Source organism: Musa acuminata, chromosome BXJ2-9, assembly GCF_036884655.1.
Source record: "Musa acuminata AAA Group cultivar baxijiao chromosome BXJ2-9, Cavendish_Baxijiao_AAA, whole genome shotgun sequence".
NCBI classification, from domain to species: Eukaryota; Viridiplantae; Streptophyta; class Magnoliopsida; order Zingiberales; family Musaceae; genus Musa; species Musa acuminata.
Window position 1 is genome coordinate 1,444,819 of NC_088346.1, and position 25,113 is coordinate 1,469,931.

At 39.2% G+C, this 25,113-nt stretch overlaps 4 protein-coding genes across 4 annotated transcripts; 2 read left to right on the plus strand and 2 right to left on the minus strand.

Moving 5' to 3' along the window:
- The first annotated feature begins 399 nt into the window (after nucleotides 1-399).
- On the plus strand, nucleotides 400-6,857 carry LOC103996722 (serine/threonine-protein kinase STY13). Its single transcript, XM_009417693.3, has 6 exons — nucleotides 400-1,062; nucleotides 1,154-1,286; nucleotides 1,371-1,566; nucleotides 5,727-5,851; nucleotides 5,939-6,097; nucleotides 6,183-6,857. The coding sequence occupies exons 1-6, from the start codon at nucleotides 932-934 to the stop codon at nucleotides 6,492-6,494; spliced, it is 1,056 nt and encodes a 351-aa protein (XP_009415968.2). The 5' UTR covers nucleotides 400-931; the 3' UTR covers nucleotides 6,495-6,857.
- A 3,846-nt stretch (nucleotides 6,858-10,703) lies between these two features.
- LOC135622225 (ethylene-responsive transcription factor ESR2-like) lies at nucleotides 10,704-11,957 on the plus strand. The gene has a single exon (XM_065123871.1). It carries the CDS (start codon nucleotides 10,725-10,727, stop codon nucleotides 11,811-11,813), a length of 1,089 nt encoding a protein of 362 aa, XP_064979943.1. The 5' UTR covers nucleotides 10,704-10,724; the 3' UTR covers nucleotides 11,814-11,957.
- A 2,559-nt stretch (nucleotides 11,958-14,516) lies between these two features.
- Nucleotides 14,517-20,499, minus strand: LOC135622320 (SUPPRESSOR OF GAMMA RESPONSE 1-like). The gene is made up of 6 exons (XM_065124071.1): nucleotides 20,378-20,499; nucleotides 18,107-18,245; nucleotides 16,063-16,249; nucleotides 15,542-15,996; nucleotides 14,908-15,228; nucleotides 14,517-14,835 (listed from the first exon to the last, which is right to left on the minus strand). The coding sequence occupies exons 1-6, from the start codon at nucleotides 20,383-20,385 to the stop codon at nucleotides 14,782-14,784; spliced, it is 1,164 nt and encodes a 387-aa protein (XP_064980143.1). The 5' UTR covers nucleotides 20,386-20,499; the 3' UTR covers nucleotides 14,517-14,781.
- A 1,406-nt stretch (nucleotides 20,500-21,905) lies between these two features.
- LOC135623965 (uncharacterized) lies at nucleotides 21,906-22,385 on the minus strand. Its single transcript, XM_065127436.1, has one exon. The coding sequence runs from the start codon at nucleotides 22,383-22,385 to the stop codon at nucleotides 21,906-21,908; it is 480 nt and encodes a 159-aa protein (XP_064983508.1).
- Nucleotides 22,386-25,113: the final 2,728 nt, after the last annotated feature.

Sequence of the window (25,113 nt, forward strand, 5' to 3'; positions counted from 1 at the left end):
CAAGCTTCCACCACACACTCTGTCTCCTTACATAATCCTCAGGCTGCACCTCATAGAGTAGAAGCAATCTTTTCTCTGCTGCTCCCTTAGCATGGTGGCGTCTGCATTAAACTAGACTGGGAGCTGGTGGATCTGTTGATGTTACTTCTCCATATCCTAAGCTTCTTTGGCCCACAGCCTCCGATTCTCCAAACATTGCGTGTTTGGATGCTCCCCACCTTTCTCTTGCACTATATATATATATATATATAATAATAATAATAATAATAATAATAATAATAATAATAATAATAATAATAATAAATAATAATAATAATAAAAAGGAGGAGAAGTAAACGCATAAATGTGGGAGTGATGAAGGGGGATATTAATATATGAATGATGGCATCGTGCTGGGTAGGATTCCTCTTTATCGTCTCCGCGGCGGCTGCATCGCAGACCGAGAGAGACCGCCTCCTGTCTTCCAACAAATCTCGGGTGGCGGAGATTTGTTTTGTTCTCTTCCTTTCCTTCTCAATTTCCTGCCATCTTCCCAAGGCCCGTTTGTCGCTGTCCCGTTGCTGCTTGGAAGAAGGGATAGGAGAGGAGAGAAGAGGGGGACGGGTGTTGGCGGTGGCATTTGGGCTTTGTCATGTCGTGAGGGGTTGGGGGACATGCACCTGCTGCGGTTCCATTCTTCTTGTGATAGAAATCCATGGGATGCATCTGATATGGGGTGTGGGAGCCTTGGGAAGACAGCCAGCTGAGGTGCAGGGCATGGCCTCTGCTCTTGCACTTGTTTTGCCTCGATCCACTCGGAATTAGCAGCTACAGTGCGAGGAAGAGAAGAAAGGCAGCCCCTTTCTGCTCTGGGGTTCTATTTCCCCCGCACTCTGCATGATTCGCTGTAGGAGGCGAGATACATGCTAGATCCTGTTAATTTGGCGCAGACATGGAATATTGCGATGGATTCTTTGCCCTCGACGAGTTCCGCCTGGATCCGAAGTGGCTCATCGATCCCAAGTTGCTCTTCGTCGGGCCGAAGATCGGGGAGGGCGCTCACGCTAAAGTCTACGAGGGCAAGTGAGTCGCTTGGCCGGGATCGATGATTCTTGGAGACACTGTTGACTTGCTCGCTTATGCTTTGCATCTTGCATTTGGTTATGGTGTGTAGGTACAAGAATCAGAATGTTGCTGTCAAGGTCATGCACAAGGGGGACACCCCCGAGGAAGTGGCGAAGAAGGAGGCCAGATTCATGAGGGAGGTGGCGATGCTCGCCCGTGTTCAGCATAAGAACCTCGTCAAGGTTCGACTCCACTGGTGGCGCCCTAGTCCTAGCATTTTTCTTCGTTTCCGTTGATCGTTAGCGCGATGGTGTTGCCGATTTCAGTTTATTGGAGCTTGCAAGGAGCCTGTGATGGTGGTGGTCACCGATCTCCTGCCGGGGGGGTCGCTCCGCAAATACTTGGTAAACTTGAGGCCACGGAGCTTGGAGCCTCGAGTTGCTGTTGGCTTTGCACTGGATATAGCGCGGGCTATGGAATGCTTGCATTCTCATGGGATCATTCATCGTGATCTGAAGCCTGGTAATTTTCTTGGAATGATCTCTTTAATATCTAGAATTCTCACAATTACAAGTCATATACCTTCAACCTTACTGATATGCATGTTATATGTCCTCTGATTTATTGTTTTGCTGTATATAGAATGTCATCTCTATATCACAACTCTCAGTCGTAGTTGTTTCAGAGTATTACCTAGAATGGTCTATGATAATTTACATTCAGTACACATTTATCTAATTACTGGAGAGACAAACTTTATTCCCAAAAATTCATGTATTCCTGCATCCTGATTGGAAAGATGTGTTTCAAAGTTCTTCCTTCGAGCTTATAAACTACTCAATATCTCACTGAGAAGTACTACAGCGGAACTATTATTCTTAAGAATTGAAGTATTGCATAGTTACCTTCAATCTTTACTATCTTTAAATTGAGATATCAAAACATGTGCATTTTTATACTTCTTTTGCTGATTCCACCATGTCAACATCTATGTGCATGTCAGAAGTTCTTTTACTTGGTAAATAATTATATCTTTGCTATTAGTAGACACTATGATATGATATTGGATTATCATAAATTGATGATGGAATATTTGTTTTTTCCTTTTAAATGGGTAAGGGGCAAGGATTTAAAAACAGGTTATAACTAATACCTGTCCATTGTCGGACGAGCAAAGTATGTTGGTGTGGGATGGTATAACCAAGTTAAGCTGCTGGAAAAATAATATAAAAAAAGTTTCATGTTCCCTTGCTAATCCGACAGGGTAAATAATGCTATGTACTGGTATGGGGTCGAACCAGTAAATATTGTTCGGCATAGTTTGGTGTTTGAATCCATGGATATGGGTATTATTAGATCCTAAAAATTGACAGTGGGTGCATATGCTGAATCCTTGGGTAACTTTGTGATCTTTCTTGATGCATAGATCAAATTCCTTCTTGTCACTCAACTCCTCTGCAGCATTTAAACTAAATCCATGTTCCCTTTACATTTGATATACTATGAATCATAGACATGATTGACATATATGTTATTTATTTCATTCTTTTTGAGTGATAGTCTAGAGCTCTCTCTAGAGAACTCCATGTTTTTGAAATCAAAGTGTAACTCAAAAAAGAGTTGAGATGTTGGATTAGATGGCGAAACTTTATGATTTGAGCAAAATAATACATGGAGATAACATTATTAATATATATCTGATTCCACTGTCAAACGTAAAAGGCATCCATGGCCTTCAAGGTGTACCACCTGATGTACCTTATACCAGCTTATTTTGGTCGGCCTTATAACGAGTTGATTTCAACTAAAATTTCCTAGTCCATGAACCGAGCACAACGTACCATACCATTTTGACCGAATTTTCATTCCTTGATTGGTATCAAGGTGAACCTAGTATTGAACATGCATTGGTGAATGAGTACAAGTAGGAAAGAGATATTCGTGGATAGGATAAGAGACATAAGCCACCACTAGGTTAGGTTGTGGACCTCACATACCAAGTACCAAAGAAATGATTCTGGGTTATATGGTAGAACTTAGAACTTCACAAGGACATTAAGCCTTTGAAAAGAAAAAATTGATACCTTGATTAGGCTCACATCGGAAGTATGAAGATAATTGTGATGGTTCACAAGGATTGGCTTTATTATTTTGGACCACATTGTTCCAGACCTTCCAAGTTAGAGTTAGTAATAGTTGCATAATAGGAACTTGCATTTGTTGAACTTCTATTGGACCAGTCATTTGAATTGCTGTCGGTCTCCTAATAAAAAAATTACATATATAATTTTTCCTTGAGGAAAATGTATGCAGTGTTAATAAGATCATGAACTGTGAAGATCTTCATATGGTTCACTGTATTTTTCTCAGAAAATTGATTTCTCAAACTGAATATCATAATTGATGTATAACATTATTTTGTTTTCTTCCATTTTTTTCAATTTAATAATAGATATTCAACGGATGAAAATGCCAACGTTTACATAGTTAAGAAAATTCAGATGTGAAATAACTTATTACTTTTCAATCTAGAAGATGGTATTGTCTTGACCTTTTCCAGTCTTTGGAAAGAAAATGGTTCTAAGGTAAAAATGCTCAAACATCAAGATAGTATGTTCGATCATGGTAGGTACATTTGGGAAGGTGACCATGATATTCTCATTATTGGTGGATAAAGAGACTAATTATCTCCATTGACCTACTGTAAATAATATTGATGCTAGGTATATGTGTGTTTGGTCTTATCAATTTTGGTGGCTAATAGTTGCAGGGAAAAATTCTGAAGAGATTAATTCAAAATGATCCAGAAGTAAGATATAAAATAAATCATTGTTTGGAAGTTTTCCATCGATGGCAAGTTTGTTGAATTTTGATACTAATCCAAGTTTCATCCAAGGAAAATGAGCAAATCCTAGATACACAGTTGAATGATCACTGCAGCAAGAGCACAATGCATCAGAGATCACATGCATGCCGTGTGCAGGATTAAGACTAAGATATTTGTTTCAAAGTGTGCTCTGCAAGAGAATGAGTTGTGGTTCACACTTCACACTCCTCTCATGTTGTCTTCTAGAATCTTGAGGAAGTTTTGGTACTCCTTTGCTCTTCTTAATTAGATAGTTTCATCAGTCACTAATCTGTCAGGATCTTGAAATTAAGGATTATTAAAATAGAATAGCAGTGCGATTAGCTACTATAACAGTATGTGCCATATAGGAGACCAGATTAGCTCATGTTATTTATTCTGTGAAAAAGGTTAGTTGTTCGTTTGAATGGCATTCTTTTTTATTGAATCAAGATGTGATTGTCCAGGTGAACATATATTTAGCTTGTGAAGTACAATTTCCTGCAGTAGGATTATGTATTTCATTTCTGCATGTATATTCTAATACATGTAATATCGAAATTCTTTTTCTTTTGATTTTCTTTGAAGGATTTTGTAAGGATGAAGTTTATTGTCATTTCTTCTTTATTTTGGAACCCTAATTACTCTTTTCTTTTGGAGTTTTTATGTTTTGTTTTATGTTTATGTTCAGTATGTTTTCAGTTTTCTAATGATTATCTAGAGGTTCTTTATCAAATCTTCTAGGTAAAACTTATCTTACTCCATTTTCAGAGGATGGATGATACATAATTTTCTATATCATACTGGGCTGTTGATTTTATTTTATTTTTTGCAATGCACATGGAGATTTATATTTTGGGAGCATGAGCTGATGATGCTGGACCATTGAATTCCCACATCATACTCTTCTGTTGATTCCTTGTTTTGCAATACAAATGGAGTTTTACATTTTGGGAACATGAGCTGATGATACAGGGGCATGACAAAAATGGAATGCACTTGATAACTTTATAGAATAGTTTAATGAAGATATCTGAAGACTTCTGTTAAGAAATGCTTCTCTCTTTTGTTAACAGATGAAAAGAAAACAAAAGAGAGGGTATTGGATGAATTTTGGGATTGATCTCTACTCTGTCAAAGTCAAAACATAGACTGGGCAAGGTTATTAATAACTTCTTGTTCACATATTTTGACACGAGTTATATTGAACATTTTTGGTTCCTGCTTATATGAGTGACATTGAAGACAAAATCAAGCACATAGATCGTCATATATGCTTATTATAGTTCCTGCCTATATAAGTGAATGTTAACATCCTAGATAACAGAACCAAACTTGTTTGGCAAGATCTTTTTTATGCCTATTACTTGTACATTGACTCAAGCACTTAAACTGATCTAGAAAAATGGTCTGCAATAAGGGTGTTTATTAGATATTATATGATGGATTATGAAATAGTAGTCTTGAAGCTATGATTCTCCACAGGGTTGTAATTTCCTTGGGTAGCTTTTGTGAGATGCAGGTCCTTTACCATAGGAATATAATGCCAAGCCCCTCAAATATGGATTTCGTGAAGTTAATTTTAGTCCTTTCTTGTAACGTCATTAGAAGAGTTGCAGTAATTGGATTTCTTATGAAAGGCATTTCTATTGTCTTTGTACTCGATTCTATGAAATCTTACCTTCTGCAAAGGCATGTGCCAAAAGTTGTCTTGTATATGGCATTTGGATTCACTCAACTTCTATATACTCATGCAGCCTGGTTCTTTAAGCCGAGGAATGAGTTTGTGTGCATGAAATTTCACTTTATAATTATCGGATCCTTGTTTCTTTCCCAGAGAACTTGCTATTGACCGCAGATCAGAGGACAATGAAACTTGTTGACCTTGGTTTGGCTAGGGAAGAAACATTAACAGAGATGATGACTGCTGAAACAGGGACATACCGTTGGATGGCTCCAGAGGTGCTTCTAAGTGCATGTTTACATCAGTAGTCTTCTGTTTAACATTCTCGATGATCATTTAAGTCCAAAACATCTTCTTCTTTACAGTTATACAGCACTGTCACATTAAGGCATGGGGAAAAGAAACATTACAATCACAAGGTGGATGTATACAGCTTTGCGATCGTGTTGTGGGAGCTGCTTCATAATCGTCTTCCGTTTGAAGGCATGTCTAACCTTCAAGCAGCCTATGCAGCTGCTTTCAAGGTAGTCAGTCCACTGTGCTATCGTATGCTTTAACTCATGCGATTTTTCAAATATTCCTAAAAAAATATACTTTTCTCTATTTCAGAACACCAGGCCAAGCGCAGATAAACTTCCCGAGGAACTAGCTCTGATCCTAACTTCTTGTTGGAAAGAGGACCCAAATTCACGCCCCAACTTCACCCAGATAATACAGATGCTCCTAGATTATCTTACCATGCTTTTGCCGCCTGAACGTGTGGTTCGTTCCCGTGCCTTCAGCTCAGAGAATGTGGTTTTACCACCTGAATCACCTGGGACAAGTTCACTAATGGCAGCCCGAGATGAACTGGGTGATACCACAAAGCCTGACAAGTTCACTGATAACAAGCGATATTTCTGCTTCGGCCAGTGCTTCTGATCAACCTCTAAAGAGAGCACTAAACCCTCCAAACTGTTTGGTGGTTTCTCAGATGGTTACTCTCGCAACCCTGCTGTTTCCCTGTTCCTGCATGCTGCGTGCTGGGAAGAAACAAGATACGCCCTTCGCCTTGCTTACAAGATCAAAATAACCTGTTTCCCTCTCATATATGGTGTAAATTGCTTGTCAAAATGCCCGTGGAACGGGTGGGAAAGAAAGGCTTCTCTTCAAGTTGAACACAACTATTGAGTTACATACTATGATCTGATCCGATCTTTTAGGTGCTTTAGAAATCACATTATTTATCTGATCCTCGATACCTTCTGCCATCAATATATTTGGTTGGTGATTCCAGTGACTTTATTACCTGATTTCGCATAAATTCTCCATAATTGTATTTGATGTGGTATTCTCGAAGAATGCTTGGCTCCAAAAGTCTATTCGGTGTTGCTTTCTTGCCAGGATCTATCAAGATTATAAATCACATCAACAGGAAGTAATTCTATCATACAGCCTCTAAATGTTTCAAGGCTCAACACATGTAACTCTGCAACAACAGATTTCACTCAGTGTGTTGAAGTATATATTATACCTTTAGAGATTTGTGGTAACCCCTTGTTTAGGTTATTTATTTTTCATTTGGATTTTGTCCACATACCGAGCCCTAAACAAGTTTAGGAATAAGAGGAATAATCACTTCACTTTTGAGATTTGTAGTTACCTAATTAAATCTTTAAGCAGCTGGCAACACTAATAACCAAAACAAAGCATAGGAGGGAGAATCCAATTAGTGTATATGTTTCTATACATAAGAGATTCCATGCTATATTGAATATTGAGAACCTTATCTGATAAATCTGTGAAGATATCAATCAGTCAATATTGATGGTAAGATCTTTTATTAGATCTTCATCATTTATCATTTTGTAAATAAAATTTTTTTTAAAAAAATAAGTCTTATATTATACCTGTCAAAATCTTTATCAGAAACATACAATGTGAGATCATAGTGGCAGAGAATTGAGATTAAACTGTACAATACTAAAGAAGCAAAGTAATCCTCCAACTTCTCATTCTCTAGCCCAGAAGAGTAATGGTAGGAATCAAAAGCTTAGGTTATATTGGGCAAAAACATAACGAAGGAAAAGAAACAGTACCTGAAAAGTTTCTACTAGCCAAAAGTCTATCTATCTCCAAATTAAATCGAAAGTACATTTGTAGGCTATGTATATATAGAATAACAAAGCCATCATTTTCAACTATAGGATGGTCTCTGCCAAAAGATACACCATATGGTACATGAATCAAATCCACTAGTTTGCTCCATGAAATTTTTTTACTACAAACTAATAATTTTTCTCAATCTTCTTGCAATATGAGATTAGTTTGATCATCATACCATGATTTGAAATATTCTAGCCAGCACAATGTGGCCACTTGACTTATTTAGTAGATTAATGTGTTGGATGAAAATAAATTATCATTGCTTTTTATGCAAACAAAGAGGTAATCATGCTTAGTTACTAATTGCTCAACAACAGAAGCTAATTAAACCATTGTCGCACGATTAAGGCTAACAAAGGAATGTCTTATTCGACAGTATATTATTGTTCAAGCTAATCCAGCTTCACGCAATTAATCGAGACAGCTCCTCTTATATCTTCTTTAGGAAAACATGTCTGTTCTCTTGCACATTAGCTAACCTTTCTACGCGCAATCAAGTGTGGAGAAATAGGATCTAAAAATGGGAGAGGAGAAAGAAACCCAAACATCAACAGATACAAAAGACTTGGAGCAATGAGTAAAAGAAAAAAGCTTTACTGATAAACAAAGAATCTGAAGAGATTGCAGTCCTCCCTCTACTTTTGTCTTGCAATTTCTCTGATTTGGTGCACTTACAAAGGGATACTGCACTCCTTTTTACAGGACAAAACCTCTGAAGGCTCCTAAGTAACTCTTAGGAGTTTACATCTCTCTCTCTCTCACTCACTCACTCACTCTCTCATATGTGTGTGTGTATATATATATATACAAGGACTCATAACTTTGGTATATTAGGAATATGATCTTACATCGAGGCTGTAGTAGAAACTATAGTGTGTGTTTGTACAGTTCTATTCATCAAAAGAAAATTTGTTCTCTTTCTCATGTGGCACAGCAAATGCTTGCAGGGTGGCTACTGCCCCTAGAAGCCAATCCTAGAAGGCAAGCTAGCAGAGACAAATCCATGTGAAATAATCCTTGGTTTCCAAACCCTAGCAGCTCGCAGCTGGAACAAGAGGAGCCAAATTAACTGCACCCACCGGGGCAAAACCACAGAAGAGCACACACATGCAGCAGCAATGCCAGGTCTGTTCATGGGAATGACACTCACAACTGGCTGCCATCTCTTCTTCTTCTGCCACATTATTCCTAGTTAAAATTGCCAGTGAAAAGAACTCGAGACCGCCAGGGAACAATTTCTGATCCACGCCAGTGTAATCATTCTGTATCATAGTCATGCAGGCCGCTTCCCCACCTTAGCCACACCCCCTCCTCTCTCTCTTCTTTGATGGGAAGCATGAGCCTATTGGGTAATAGTATCGTTCTATTCATCAAAGGAAAATTTGTTCTTCTTCTCATGTGGCACAGCAAATGCTTGCAGGGTGGCTACGACCCCTAGAAGCCAATCCTAGAAGGCAAGCTAGCAGAGACAAGTCCATGTGAAATAATCCTTGGTTTCCAAACCCTAGCAGCTCGCAGCTCGAACAAGAGGAGCCAAATTAACTGCACCCACCCGGGCAAAACCACAGAAGAGCACACACATGCAGCGGCAATGCCAGGTCTGTTCATGGGAATGACACTCACAACTGGCTGCCATCTCTTCTTCTCCTGCCACATTCCTAGTTAAAATTGCCAGTGAAAAGAACTTGAGACCGCCAGGGAACAATTTCTGATCGCCGCCAGTGTAATCATTCTGTAACATAGTCATGCAGGTCTCTTCCCCCCTTAGCCACACCCCCCTCTCCCTCTCTCTCTCTCTCTCTCTCTTCTTTAATGGGAGGCATGAGCCTATTGGGTAATAGTATCGTTTACACGCCAAAGACACACACAACCAAGCCCATCAATCAACTTGCCAACCACCATTTGAGACACATCTCATCTCGGAAATAGCTGACCGTTATTTACTGCGATGGTGAGACCTCTTAGCTGGCTTGCATTCCTTCCCATCGGAGAGAGAGAGAGAGAGAGAGCGGTCCGATGTTGTAATCAGGTTGCCTCGGAGAGGCGATTCATTACGGTGATGGTAAGAGGTCTTAGTGTTACGGTGATGTGTATATCCAACGCATGACATGGGGAGACATATCTGTGTAGCCTCAGCTAAAAGGTGAAACCTACAACCAGGGTGAATCAGAATAGAATAGCTACTACATAAGCGTGCATGCATGGAGTTAAAGAGGAAGTCCCTTCTCTCTCTCTCTCTCTCTCTACGGTAAGAACCCTTGGTGTTACGGTGATGTATAACGAATGACACGGGGAGACATATCTGTGCAGCCTCAGCTAAAAGGTCAAACCTACCTCCAGGATGAAGTAGAATAGATTAGCTACTGCTACATAAGCGTGCATGCATGGAGTTGAAGGGGAGGAAGTCTCTTCTCCCTCTCTCTCTCTCTCTCTCTCTCTCTCCGCCCCTCATATGTGATAATACTAAATTGGAATTTGGAGGCTTGTGCTTGTTTGACATGGAGTGCAAGGGGCGCTCCCGCCATCGGGAAACGCAGAGGGGGGCGGCAACACCACCACCACACCTCTGTCGCCATGCAAAACACGGTGCACGGACGACCTCATTGAATTAACCTTTAAACCCAGATGGCAACGCAGTCAAACCCATGCATGCCACCACCATCTTCTGTTCGATCATTTGCTTGCTACCATCATTAACCAGAGGATGATTAATACGTTACTTCTTCTGTAGTTGCACCATCATGGAGAGAAGCCCTTCCCATTAGGTTTCAGGATAGCTCCGTAACTGCTTTAGCTGCATGAAATCATAGGGGAGGATAAAGAGTTGGTGAGGCTTCAGCCGTTAGCAATTCCCCTCCTTCTCACCTTATTATATGCTTTGCATGAATGGATCATTGAAGCTACCCTCATTCCTTCTATAAATACCCCCGCAAAACCCTTCCTCTCCCTCACACCACCGGGTTGCTTATGCATTGATGTGAGAGAAAGGTTGGATACGAGGCGGAGATGGAAGACGGCAATGGCGGCCATCATCACCACAGGAAGTGCTCTGCCGCTGGCAGCAGCAGCAACAATGGCGGGAAGCGAGCGGCGGCTGCGGCGACGGCTGCGCCGGGGAAGGACGGCACGCGGTACCGCGGCGTCCGGCGTCGGCCGTGGGGGCGTTACGCGGCGGAGATCCGCGACCCGCAGTCGAAGGAGCGGCGATGGCTGGGCACCTTCGACACCGCCGAGCAGGCCGCCTGCGCGTACGACATCGCCGCCCGCGCGATGCGGGGGCTCAAGGCCCGCACCAACTTCCATTATCCCCCCACCACGGTCGTGCCGCCGCCTCCGGTGCCGGCTGCCGCGGCGGACCACTTGTTCCTGCATCCCTCGGAGTGGCCGTGGCCAGGCGTCCCCCACATGAACCAGTCTCCGCTCGTCCCCCATCATCAGCACTCTGCTTTCAGCCCTCTTCTCCTTCGGGACCTCATCCACCACTCTTCCTCTCCTTTGCACCACGATCCACCTGCCGCTTACCCTTCCTGCTCTTCTCTCTCCTGTTACGCTTCTGCTGCTGCCGCTGCAATCACCAATCCCACCACGAGTGGCATCGGTGGTCCTTTTGGCAATGGTTCCAATTACGACCCGATCGATGCGTCCTTTCCCGCTGCTTCTTCCTCGGACCTGTCCTCCCTACTGCTACAGCAACAGCAGCACCCAATTTGCACCGGTTCATCACCAGCCGCAGCCGCTTCTTCCCTGCCCCAACTCCCCACCGAATTCGACGAAGACTGCGACTTCTTCCACACCGAGCCACCCGAATCCGGACTCCTCCAGGAGATCGTGAACGGCTTCTACCGACAGCGAGGCACTGACACGAACTGCTCACTGAAGGATAATCGCAACCAACGGGATGGCGAGAACGCAGTGGATCATCATCTCGGTTATGAGATCCAGGTGCCTCTGAAGCAAGAGCAGAACACGTTCGATGCTGCGGATTGCTTCGATGAAGCTGGCAACTTCCCCATGATCCCTCAGGGACTCCTGGAGGACATCATTCAGTACCCGGACTTCTTCGAGATCTTGTCCGCCAAGCTACGCAAAGCTTAAGCCTGTCCTTCCCTCCATTTATTTCAGCTAAGTAGCTAAGCCTTGCAAGGAAGAGGATTGTAGGGATCTCCTTCTCCTCCTGCAAACTGTATCTTGCTTTACTTGTAATCGTTTCTTAGGATCGAACCGAAGCTATCCGATCATTAGTCGCGTACTATACATTCCGAGCCATGCATGGTGGTGCAAATCAACGTATGCCTGCACGTTGGTTCTTGTCATGTGCTCGTCATCACCCGTAAGCTTCATTTCACTCAATTAGGTCAACATTGAGCTCCAATGCGACTCTTGCTGTCCCAAAAGCGTGGGAAGAGAGAGAGAGAGAGAGAGAGAGAGATCACTTTGCAGGCGGAGTTAATCCAAGATAATAACGTCTCCATCATTTGCTCCAAGAAAGTTGCAGTAGCATGATTATGTTTGAGTGTTAGCCACGAGATCACAGTCTCTGCATTAATCATAGGAAACGGATTAAAGCTGAAATGGTTAGTTTGATTACGATGCAGTGGTAACGTAAGTGGCTCGTTCTTCTTCGTTGGTTGGGTTTGCATTCAATAGAACAGGTAGCTGTCATCTCCGCAGCCACAGATAACATAATTTCATGGCGACAATGCAGTGATGGAAGTACGGCAAGAGTTAATTGGTAATTAATGGGATGGAATATCTGAGTTTGACATTAGCAGATCAGAATGTCCGTCCTGATGTGTTTTGCCAGTAATAGTGTTTTCTTTAACCTTTTTTTGCCATTGTTATTGAAGGCGATGCAGGGTTTGTCTGACCCAGTTTTCTCATGCAAACAGAAGAAGAAGAAGAAGAAGAAAGATCATAGTCCACACTACTTTGTTTGTTGATCCAAACTGGGAGAGAGAAAAATAAACTTGAAGGATAAAGAAAGAATTGGAAACACAAGATCTTTTACTTTGATACAATAACAAAATTAAATCTCAATACCACTTAATTGTGTTATGATGTAAATCTATAATCATTATCCCTATAAGCAGACAGGTTAATTCCAGGACTATAATCACTATCATTCAGAGGAGAGGATGAATCATGGGAGCATGCGTGACCTGAACTTTTGATTAGGTCATCAAGATATATTATTTTATGTCATATTGATTCGTTCTATGATCATACCTGAATCATCCATTCATAAGAACATAATCTATGATCATACTGAAGCAACAACATTCTCTCTAAGATCCCGTAAAATAAAATTAATGATTTGACATGATTTCACACGAAACTAGACTAACCCTAAACTCCAAACAAGAAGCAACTTATCATGATCCCACTGCTCTCTCTCTCTCTCTCTCTCTCTCTCTCTCTGATGTATTTGTGATCATATAATTACCTAAATCATGATCATATAGCTTATCATGATACTGGAGCCAATCTAACGTGAGATGTAAAAGAGTCGTAGAGGTTCTGAGTGCTGAAACATGTGTTGCACATCACCAGAATTCAAACACCGGCTGCGCTCCCAAGTGCCTCCGAAGACGTCATTTCAGACACAGAACCACCAGCGTCAAACTTTGACTTGAAGTGCAGCCATGGCCATGCACCGTGCGTCCTGGAACCAGCGAGGCAGGGAGGGAAACAACAGAGAAGGGAGGAGTCACCAGCTCCACAGTCCACATTGCAGATTCACGTGCACGCTTGGCCTTCCCAGTTTGCAAAGGCGAGGGAGCGAGCGAGCGGCGGCGGACCGTAAACTTGCAGAAAAAAGCTCCGGGCTGCCGCCACAGGCACCCATTTATTGGCAGTAGTACACGCTGCACACATGCATTGCGTTGCATCCGTGGGAACAAAAGACTTTGAGTTGAAAGGCAACCTGCACCTGCTGTTCTCTCTCTATTGGCTTTCGTTGCGTCTTCGTCTGTGACCCACAAGCTGATGGTACGAATGAGGAGGGCAACAATGACTGAAGTGAAATGCCATCAAGATAGATGCACGTCCCATCAATCATGCATGGGAGGAACGAGGGTGGAATACACCCTGGAGGATTCTTTACGGCAGCACGGGGATCTCTCGGTGTGGATCCGAAGGATTGATGAGATTTGACCCTCGAATACCCCATGTTTCCTTTTGCAGGCCGGTCTTGCAGTCTCACTGACACTTTTTTATTTTTGTTGTTGTTGTTCTAATCATTCATGTGTGATGGATTGATTTTTCCACCTCTTAGTGAACTTTTTTGGGCTGCATTTTGTTCGGGGAAAATATATGGCTATTAGTTTAATTGATTCGTCAAGCATTTTCAGATTAAAATAGATCAAAATAATTAGGTAAATGTGTTTGACTTGAATGATAGAAAATTATGTTTATAAACAATTATGCTCACAAAGTATTGAGATTCCGTATGCACCTTTAAATCCTCATTAACATCTCAAAAGAAACCTCAAGTTAAGTAATATATATAATACCAAAACAACCTTGTTATGATAATACTCTGAGGTTTTACAGGATACGAATACCAATTGCCTGCAAGGGATAGAACAATAAACATTAATGAATTGGAAGAACAAATGATGACTAAATAATGATGATGTATTTACAAAAATTCGCCACGAATCATCTAAAAATATGCTAGAGAACATTAAATGGCTCTGGATCTAAAAAAGAATGTTTGAACAAGAGTTTATAATAACACAACAAGAATATTCAAACCATAATGTAAGCTAGTTATTAAGAAATTCCACATAATTTTATACATCATTAGAAACAATCGAATTTTGTCGCATTGAATACCACTAGAACATTGATAAGAGTGGAATTTCCTTTTGACTAAACCCAAACTTCACTTTTGCTTAAATGTCACAAACAATGATAAGTGAAGATAGAAATCGATACTATGAGTCTTGTGTGCGTCCTGTGTTTCTCTTTCATTATATACAATTTCAAAACATGGTGATCATGAGATTACAAGAATCTGCAGCGACTCGAGCATCATCAGGAGAGACGCTCGCTGTTGAATCTAGAATCGGTCCAGCCAACTCATTGAGCTTTCTTGTGAGCCAAATTGCAAGTCCTGCAATCCAGGAAAGATATGAGAACACACCCTCTTTAAAGATTTATACAAACAACGGCTAGTGAATCTTACAGAAAGCTGGAAGTCTGGTGGTGTATCGATTAGTATGTTGTTGAGATCTGAGAATTCGCAAGCTGTACTGTCGATCGCAGAAGCTGGCACATTCCTGCCGCAGTTGAGATTTGTGCCGTTTACAAGCAATGATGAGTCCTCAAAATGAGGAAAAGAATCGAGGACCTCATGGCACAACAATGACTCCTGCAAATTGATTGGGTCTGGCTCATCAACAGCTTGAGATTCGCCCGCCCAGCGTGCAGGGGTTTCAACTTCGCCCGTCCACTGACTGATAGATAACGGCAAAAGAGGAGCCCCTGAATTGGGACAGTGTTCCTCCTGAAAGCCCAATATGGATAATCAGAAGAAATATTGAATTTTCACGAAAACATGTCTGCCATTGAGCATCTAAAAATGCCATCAATGTCCAAGGGAGTTTTAAGAACTTAGGATGTTCAAAAGATATCTGAGCACTATGACACCATATGCAGGGCACTTGGAGTAAATAAAAAAGTTAAAATGTTCATCATTTTCATCTAAATGGTGAAAATTCAAGGATCAAAAGCCAAGTCAAGATTGTCAAAATCCGATAATAAGACTCTCAAATAAGAAAAAGGTAAAGTCTACTTTGAGCAAATGACAATTTCATTACCTGGCCTAGCAAGAGTGGAGAGCCCTTTTTCTGTCGGGGTGGCTGTGGTGTATTTGTGTTTGGGGTTCTTGGACCAATTTTAACAGTGAAAACGTTGCTTTCCTCGTTGAAAGGGTCTGCTTCAATCTTATCAAGACGACTTGTTGAGTGTTGGTAGAAATTTTTTGAAACCACTAATTCACCTTTTTTTTCATCTTCTTCGGTGCCAAGATGGTACTGATGCATCACCCAATTAGCTTTGTCTGGTCTGGAGCCTCGTTTTGAACTTCTATAGAGAACCATTATTTTCTTCCAACCATTCTCAAGAACACGTTTGGTTTTACCTGTTTTGTGCCACCTTACACACTCTTCTGAGAAAGCATGCTGGTTTATCTTCCGTCGCTTGCGCTGGCCTGTACCGTAAGCATTTGATATTCTGTGGAAGAAATGAATACTGCTTCCATCTTTCTTGGCACCTGATGCATAAAAAAAATTAGTAGCTAAAACTTCAAAATCATACAGTTGAATGAATAAAATATTACCAGGTAGATTCTCTGGATGAGTGTAGCAAATTCCCTCATCCTCATCCAGCGTTGGAATAAACTCATCGATGAACATGTGCAGCTTTGAATTCTCTAGACCAATCTTTCCTGCTAGATGTTCCAATAGTTCAACATCAGATGGATCAAACCTAACACCAGCAGGAAGTCCAGGCCAAACCGAGGTAACCTGCATAGAGAGACAAAAATATTCAAAAATCAACGCCCAAAAGAGGTCAAAAGTAGGGGGTTTTAATACAGACATCAAGAATGCCTGATGATCCTGTAAAACAAGCAAGTTTTGGCAATATTCACACAGTGATTTTAAGTTATTCTTGAAGTTTTTATCAACAATAAATTAGGGATATGTTAAGACCACTTGAAAGTAAATTAACAAAAATCGATAAAAAAAACAACGGGGCATATGCAACATAGAAAGTATTTCAGTGTATTTCACCCACGCAGAAACATGAAGTATTTCTGGAAATGCAGACAAAGAAAATCGAATGGCCAAAATAACTTAACTACTAACTCCAGCAGTTCTGGAAAGCAACTAATGGATTTTCAAACTTTTTACATATAGTTGTTGATTAGATGGGTCAATTTTTGGGACAGTAAATCTTTAGAAATAGTTATTGACCATTAATGTGACTATTGGGTATAAATAAAATATTAATACTCAATTTTTTATAGGGACCAAAAAATCAATATTTGTTTTTTTGCTTCTTTATCCTCAAATACAAGATTCACCTTACTATTCCAAACCGATATATTGGCCTACCGGTGGTACAATATATACTGCCTCATACCAGTGTATTGTGTCTCAGTATGTTGGGACGTGCTAACAACATAGGAAAATGATAAAAAATAACTTCAAAATTTTCTGAAAAAAAAAATATAAATAAATTAGGATTTTAGGTTGAAAATAAATATAAATTTAGTATCAATTGAACAAAAAAAAATCTAAATTAGGAAAGAATAATGATATATTTTTTCGGGCTTGAAGGAGAAACTTTGGGGTACATTTCAGACTATCCTTTTATTGATATTAAATTATCTACACTGAAATGATTGAATTTTTAGATTATGTATTAAACAATTTAAATTTTAAAATTTAAATGAATCAAATAATCGATCAATAGATATACCTAGTTCTACCACTAAAAAGAATGATAGAACCCCATGGGCGGTAGATCGAGGTCATCAATCCTATGTATATGCATATCAATTTGATATTTTTTTGGACTCAATCCTGAAATTGATCCCACGATATAATATACTAATACATCATATGTCATTGGTGCATCAATGTGATGATTGTCGTAATCTAATCGTCATGAAGCATACATATCCAAGACGATTCCTAAGGGAAGTACAATTGTGGCATGTATTGGTGAGGAGATTGGAGAATGTCGAAACTTCTACTTTTACCATCGTACAACTGCTTGGAGAAGAATGACCAATAATTATCGTACTACTGTTGGTCGTAAGATTCTCCATAATACAAAGATTAGGAAGATGATGAGCTCCAATCATATATGAATTTGAGAGAATGAAAGGGCGTGAAAGAGAGGGAGGAAAAAGTTTTAAAACCCTTTCAAATAGATCTAACCATTGAAACTGGTCAGATATGAGCCATCTGTCAATAATGATCAGATTTTGACCATTCCGGCTGGTACAAACCCAATATATCGATCCCCTGTTGGATCGATACGTACCATCCGTACTGAGTAATATACCATGACACGACAAATCCTGCTTAAATATATTGCAAAGTCTCAACAATAAAAATATATTCTTAAATATATTGCTTAACATATTTCAAAAAATAGAAAATCTCTTTCTAAAGAGGCATTTCATAACACTAGGAACAAAAGAAAGAATCTAATACATCAACAAGAAACTTAGTTCAATCAAATTGATCAAATATGTTAAAAGATTAAAAACCTTAGATGAATAAAATGTAATGAATCCAAATTGCCAAAAACAGAATTATATAACAAAGAGTAGAAATGGTGATGGTGATGGTGGACAGATGAGAACTCACATCGCTATTATCAATAAGATGCTTGCAATTAGGGCACTCTCGATTTGCTCCTACCCCTAAATCTTTGATTTGATCGTTATCAAAGCAGTTGGCATTCTTTACTTTCCTCGCAATCCCCCTACTAGTGATAAGCCATGTCCTATAAAATATAAAGAAAGATTAAAAAAAATACTTACAGTGGATATATACATATGTCTAACACATGAGGAAATTGTTTAGTAATTTGAGTATAAGCAAGCATTATAAACATAGTGAAGACAAGTTAGTTCACAATTCGGTATAAAGTATACCCACAAAGCACCTAGTATCAACATGTAAACCTAAAAACACATAGTTTGCTCATTTCAAACTTTCAACATGTAATTAAGAGTGAGATGGTTACTTGAAATAGACAATATTAACCCCCTATGTCTCACAAAAGCAGGGGCCAATAATGGAGAGATTGAGGAAGACAGAACTATAAGCATAGGGCTTATATATCTGTTAGACCCTATCTACTACGAATAGGACACCAAAGAAGAATCAAAGGACAAATAGGAAGTTCAGCCTGACAAAAACTAAAAAGTTACATTGGAATTGTTGGTAAGCCTCTCTTCAACAAGTATGGCAATTGTATTCTACTTCATAGTTTCTTTAAGAATTGATTTTGCTGGTTTGCTTTTTAGTTATCAGTTCAATGCAACACTAATGCTACAAGATATTATTTAGCTCAACCAAGATAAAGACCAAAAGTCATGTCTTTCTCCACAAAGCCTAACCTCTAGTTCGTAATTAATCTTGTCAGAATTAAACTAATGACAGTGATAAGAATAAGCATAGCTAGATTTGGCTATCAACTGAAAATAAAGAGTGATATTTCAGAGGCCAATGGATAGGGAAATGGAATTACTATTCTGCAACACATTGAAAATCTTGTACTTATTGAAGTTATTGGATTTGATCCTATACGAATTTCTTTGGTTGGAATCTCTGTGATGCAAAACAAGTTTTTCCCAGGACTTAGTTGACTCTATCAGAGTCCAAAACTGAGTTCAGTGTTGCTTTCCATTTCCTGCCATTATTTCTGTGGTTGTCTTATGATGCTTCTGGAATCTTACTTTATATCATTTTGATGTCGAAGGATCAAATCTTAAGTATAGGTTCCCTTAGAAAAGTTATGAAGCAATCATGACTATACATTAAAAAGTTCAAAAGGTCTATTTACATATGATTTAGATGGATTACCTTTTTTTTTTTTTAAGAGAAAGGCTTGTCTTTGGCTGGCTTAGTTAGGATTTAGGTCCCAAAGAATGCTAAAATAAAAAAAAGGCACATAATTGATTGTAATTGGTGTTCATTTGATGAATCAAATCAAGTTCTGTTTACCATATGACCCTGTATATGCCTTATCCCTAATCCATTTACCATATGCACATAATCGTTCTTTCCCCTTTCTTACCTCAAAAGATTCTTTTTCTTCTTTTGAAACACTTCAATTTTGCAATACTAGAAACAGTGCCCAGATCTTTCAAGCATTAGAATGACTTTTCTCTACCCATAAATTCTATTCATTGACTTGTCACACTCACTTCTAGCAATCTAAATCAAAGTTATGAATGTCAATATGCCACATTCTTCTCATACATATGAATTTGCCATTCACTCAAATCATCGTTTCCATGTTCAGCTCCTCAATTCGGTAAAGCGACCTCGAGAAAGGGAAGCTAAAGCAAACCCCAACCGGGTCCAATGCTAGAGCTATAATTTCTTGCAGCTCCATTGTTATGTAAAGAAAAGGGCGGATGAGATTCCTGCTAATACGGGATAAGGAGAAGCTCAATGTACACAATCTTACCTCTATGTTTATAGATAGACTATCTCCCATGCGCGAAACCTGGTATCCAAGGTTGCAAAGGACAAAAAAACAGAACAACCAAGAACATTAACAGGCACAACCAATGAACCACTACACCAATGCAAAATCATTCAGCGAACCACCAACGAAATCCATTGAAAGTCCGGACTTTCTTCAATCGGTGCCCCAAATGGACAAAATGCACAAAGCCTCCTACACAATAAATGAATCCCCTAAGCCGTATCCTACTTAAATCAACAGAAGCGTCTCCTTTTAACACCACTAATAACGAAAAATGATGAGGCTCGAAAAGCCCCAATCATCAACGTAGCAGCCACGCAGCAATTACACATCGATGAGCAAGAATTGAGCTAAGCATGCACTTTCTAACAACAGCAGAAGAATCTAGTCTTGCAAGATGATGATGTCAAACGCACCTTGCCATCCCAAGTTCTTGATATCAGCTGAGACTGAGACTGCGCTACTTAGAAACGAGGAGAACGAAGCGAGGAGGCGTCAGTCGTCGCCATTCTCCAGCCCACCACATGAAGCATCTGTTCCGGCGGGAAAAACCCCCCCGAGACTGTGGCTCGAGCCACCGAGCCTAGTGGTTCGGGCGTTCACGCGCAGTGACAATTACCCGTTCATCGCGTACTCTCCGATATTCCTTCCATGCGATTGGATTTGAGTAAGTGGGTCCACGCGGGACCCGCGTTACGACCAATCTTTGAACCACCTAGGATTCAGGTAGAGAGAAGGGTAAGATATACAAGTGGTTGTGCGTTAAGAAGGTTGGTGATGTGTTGAGAAAGAAGGTCGCTTTGGATTCTTGGTCCCGAAGCTAAGTGGTATTTCTTACTATTCTTTTTATTCTTTTTCTTCTAATAAGTGTTTTCTTCTAATATATGTATATATATATATATATATATATATATATATATATATATATATATATATATATGTATATCATCGTTTACTTGTAGGGATAAAAATGTGTATATTAATTTTTATCTTAAATTATATGAAAGAAACTAAGATTTGAATCACCTGTCCGAGTTGTAAGATTAGAGCTGATACATCATAAAACGTCAGGAAGACTGATACGTTCTGAAGTTTCTGCGGAGATGAGCACATCAAAGTAGTAGTATTACAGAGCTGAGCTATGGGGATGAGAACGAATGGGAGAAATAGAACGTAACAGGGATCATTTAACAGATTATAGATATGGACAATTATAAATTATATGATGTAGCTACGAAGCTAATTATATATTATCTTATGCAATTATATCTATTTAGTATTACCGATTTTACCAACAGAAATATAAAAATAATGAGCAAAAAAATAATTTCAATATCTCAATTACGCTTTCGATGGTGACGGATAACAACATATTTAGAGATCGCGTGTGGTTATTATGGATGAGGGAGAGGCAATGAAAAGTGAGACAAATGGAGAGAAGGAAGAAGATGATGTATATGATAATGTTCTATATTTGCATTGGCACCAACGTAGATGCAGAGTGACGCCACTCTACATCTACGTTAGAATTGATAATAATGCAGAGAAAGGTAGTACAATTTTACATCTATGTCGACATTAACAATAATACAAAAAATGATGATGACGCGCTACATTTGCATTGGCATCAATATAGATATCGTCCTTTTTTTTTCTCTCTCTTTGCCTCATATCTCATCGTTGCCTTTCCTCAACTACAATAGTATTCGTAGCTTCAATGATGTCATCATCCATTATTACTAAAAGCATAATTTAAAAATTAAAATTATTATTATTTTTATATTTCTATCAATAAAACTAATGATGATATGATAAGTAGAGTTAGATGTTTCATATTTATAATTAAGGATTTTGATGTAAATTACACCTAGGATCGAGATTCTCATGTAAAGTAATATGGTAAGCAACAAACGAAGAAGCCGTCACAATATGAACACCATACTATCATCGTTCTTCTCTCGTAACTTTCTGCACGTCGAGGTCATGTCTCTTGGTGGAGGAAGAAGACCTGTGGATGAGGTTCCTCAGGCTGTTCTTGCTCTCTCTGGATCGCTTGTCGGGCCGGCCGTACTCGGGCGGGCTCTGCCAGGGGGGGACGTCGTCCAACGCGACGTTGGCCTCCAGCTTCTTCGACAAGGTCACGATCTCATAGGAGTCCCATAGGGAGTGCGCGAAGTCCCAGTGGGACTCGGCGGCCCTGGCGGCCATGGCCACCGCCTCGAGCTTGAACCGGGTGGGCTGCCGGAGGGAGGAGCTGGCTCTCCGGGCGTGGAACTCGTCGGTCGGCTTGGGGTTGCCGGACTGCGCGTGCCACGCTTGCGCCACCGCCTTGAGGAGCTCCAGCTCCTGCTCGTCCACATGCCGCCGTTGCTGCTGCTGCTCCGGCTTTGTCATGGCTACTGCAGCGGTGAAGAAGGGGCGCATGTTTCTCTGAGAGGAAGATAAGGTTTTGCCGCTTGGTTGACTTGTAATGTTCATTTTGGACGGTGGAGATGGAATTTCCAAATCAAGTGGTCGAACGAGATGTATCGCTTGTTAATTCAACATAAAAATTATGTCAAGAAGTGTCTTATTAATTGTATCTTTTTATTGTAAGATGCTATTTTAGGACAGTCATATTTCAAAATTCATAAAACCCTTATTTTTGGGCTGATCAATACATTAAAAAATTATAATGAATGAGATTTCGATGGACCAATCATTAATAAGTGGACATAATAAATCGCTGCCTTTGCTACCTTAAAATGTTCTTGCAAATCCAATTGCTAATGACATAGTCAAAACTTTAACAATTATATAGTCAATACGCTAAATGCTATGTGGTCGACATTTTAGTGGACACCTGGCAATATCTTAGCGTATCGTAGTCAATACTTCGATGCTATGCGATCAACATCTTAGTACTATATGATCGTCAAATCGACACAACGTGATTAATATCTTGACACTACATAGTCAACACCTTGATATTAAATCGTTACTTTGGCATCATGTAATTGATAGTGATCGATACATTAATGCTATATGGTTGACACATCGGTGACCAACATTTCAACTACATGTGGTTGACATAGTCTTATTCACAAGATGTTACTAATAGCATCACAACTATCGCACATCCTACGTATTCTACATAGCACGATTTTATTAGGATCAAAATATATGCGTAATCGTCCCTTATATCAATGTGTGCCTATAAGTATAACAGCCCAAAAATAATACTATAAAAGGCATCTCAAGTACACATAACAAACAAATTCATATCCTCTCTAATTCTCGTAGTTCTACGAACATCTCATTGGTTTAGATTGACCTAAACATTAAAGACATTTTATCGAATATATTCTCGATATAATAATTTTATAGGATTTGACATCTAAATAGTTTCATTTTGTCATAACAAATATCGAATTTGTTAGTATTCTAAAATACGATTTGGAAAACTCATCCATCCGATGTGCTCTATCACAATCATGCAAGTAAGTAGGTTGATGATAACTTGTGTGACATATGCTTCCCAAAACATAGAAGTATTATCACATCTCGTATGAGTCGTCATTTCACGAGTGCCGATTTCAACCCCTTCATGATGATAATAATTACGATGAAAACGTATTTAGGAAATAGAAAAAAAAACAAATAAAATAAATAATAAAGCGAAAAATGAACCGTGGAATCTTCTACCCCTTTCAATACCAGTCCTGGGCCCACATACAGGGGGTTTCTGACGGGCCGTTACGGCCCAGTGGGTGGGGTGACCCAGGTAAAAGCGATGGGTATAAAAGCCGGGTGACACGGGAGGGTACGTCGACGGGAGGAGTCGTCCTTACTCGATGAAGACAAGACGAGTCAGCCTGACACGAAGGACGGAGGCCAGCTCAGAATGCCAGCTGTCCGACACAGCATTAGGGGCCAAGTACACATTGCAACCCCAAGAACTACTCAAACATAAGAACAATGAGTCAAACTAGTGATTTACGTTGAACTCTCATCATTGCAATTAGAAAAAAATGGGAAGGAACCATCTAAACTTATATTTTTTTTTTAATCAAGATCTATGATAATAATAATAATAATAATCTTATGTAGAAACTTAGTATAATTTTTTTAAAGAATAAGTTGTGAAGTCATATTTTAAATTTAAAAATTTATGATCAAAATCTTTACTAATTAAATTAAATAACACATTTAAAAATAATTTGATGTATGAAACTCAACATCATGCTAAATAAACCTACTATACCAATATGATATTTAAAATAAAATATTCTTCATTGATATATTTAGTTTTTTTATGATTATTGAGGCCACATCATCATCTATAGAATAAATCATCAAATATTTTAATTTTTTTTTATTTTTTATTACTTGAATAAGATAAATATTAATTTTGGCACAAGTCTTATGGGAGACCTCTTACATTAAGATCGAGAAGAGGTTCCTTATCAAATTTCTAGACATCCTACTTGGGTGTCTCAAGTGTCTATCGTATTCTAACTTATCAATGAAATGTGAATCACATTTAAGCTTTAAATATGATAAAATTTGAGGGAAAATAAAATGAAGTCAAGTCAACCTCATCATAACGATTTGATGATCAAAATTTATCTAAATAATCTTAATCATAATTCTCATATTATTATTAAGAAGTTTGTTAAAAAGAGATGAGATACTTCCGATCTCATATTATCATGTTTAATTGAGGGTGTCTTTAGCATGCATTAAATTTCAAGAAATAAGTCAAGAATAATCTCTCAAGCGCCACCACATTTTTTATTTAATTCTTTTTTAATAATCATTGTTTGCTTCTTTTATTCTATGCATATTTTTACTGAAAATGATGGATGCAAGAATTGGGTCGGACAATCATTGAACCAAACCGACCCTTCTTCCTTCCTTCCTTCTTTAATGGGTATGAAAATGTCAGACTTTGTTGAGTGAATTGAATGCTTGTGGCAAGTGAGGTGATCACAGTAGTTTAAATTATTGGCTATATCTCGGCATCTATCCTATATCTAAAACAATCTCTAAAAACTTATATTTTGATTTATTTATTGACTTTGATGGAATCTATCCTATGAAATTTTTTAGTGTCAAACATGTCTCGATCTATTTGGGTCGCTTCATAGATTAAACCATTAATGTCATATCC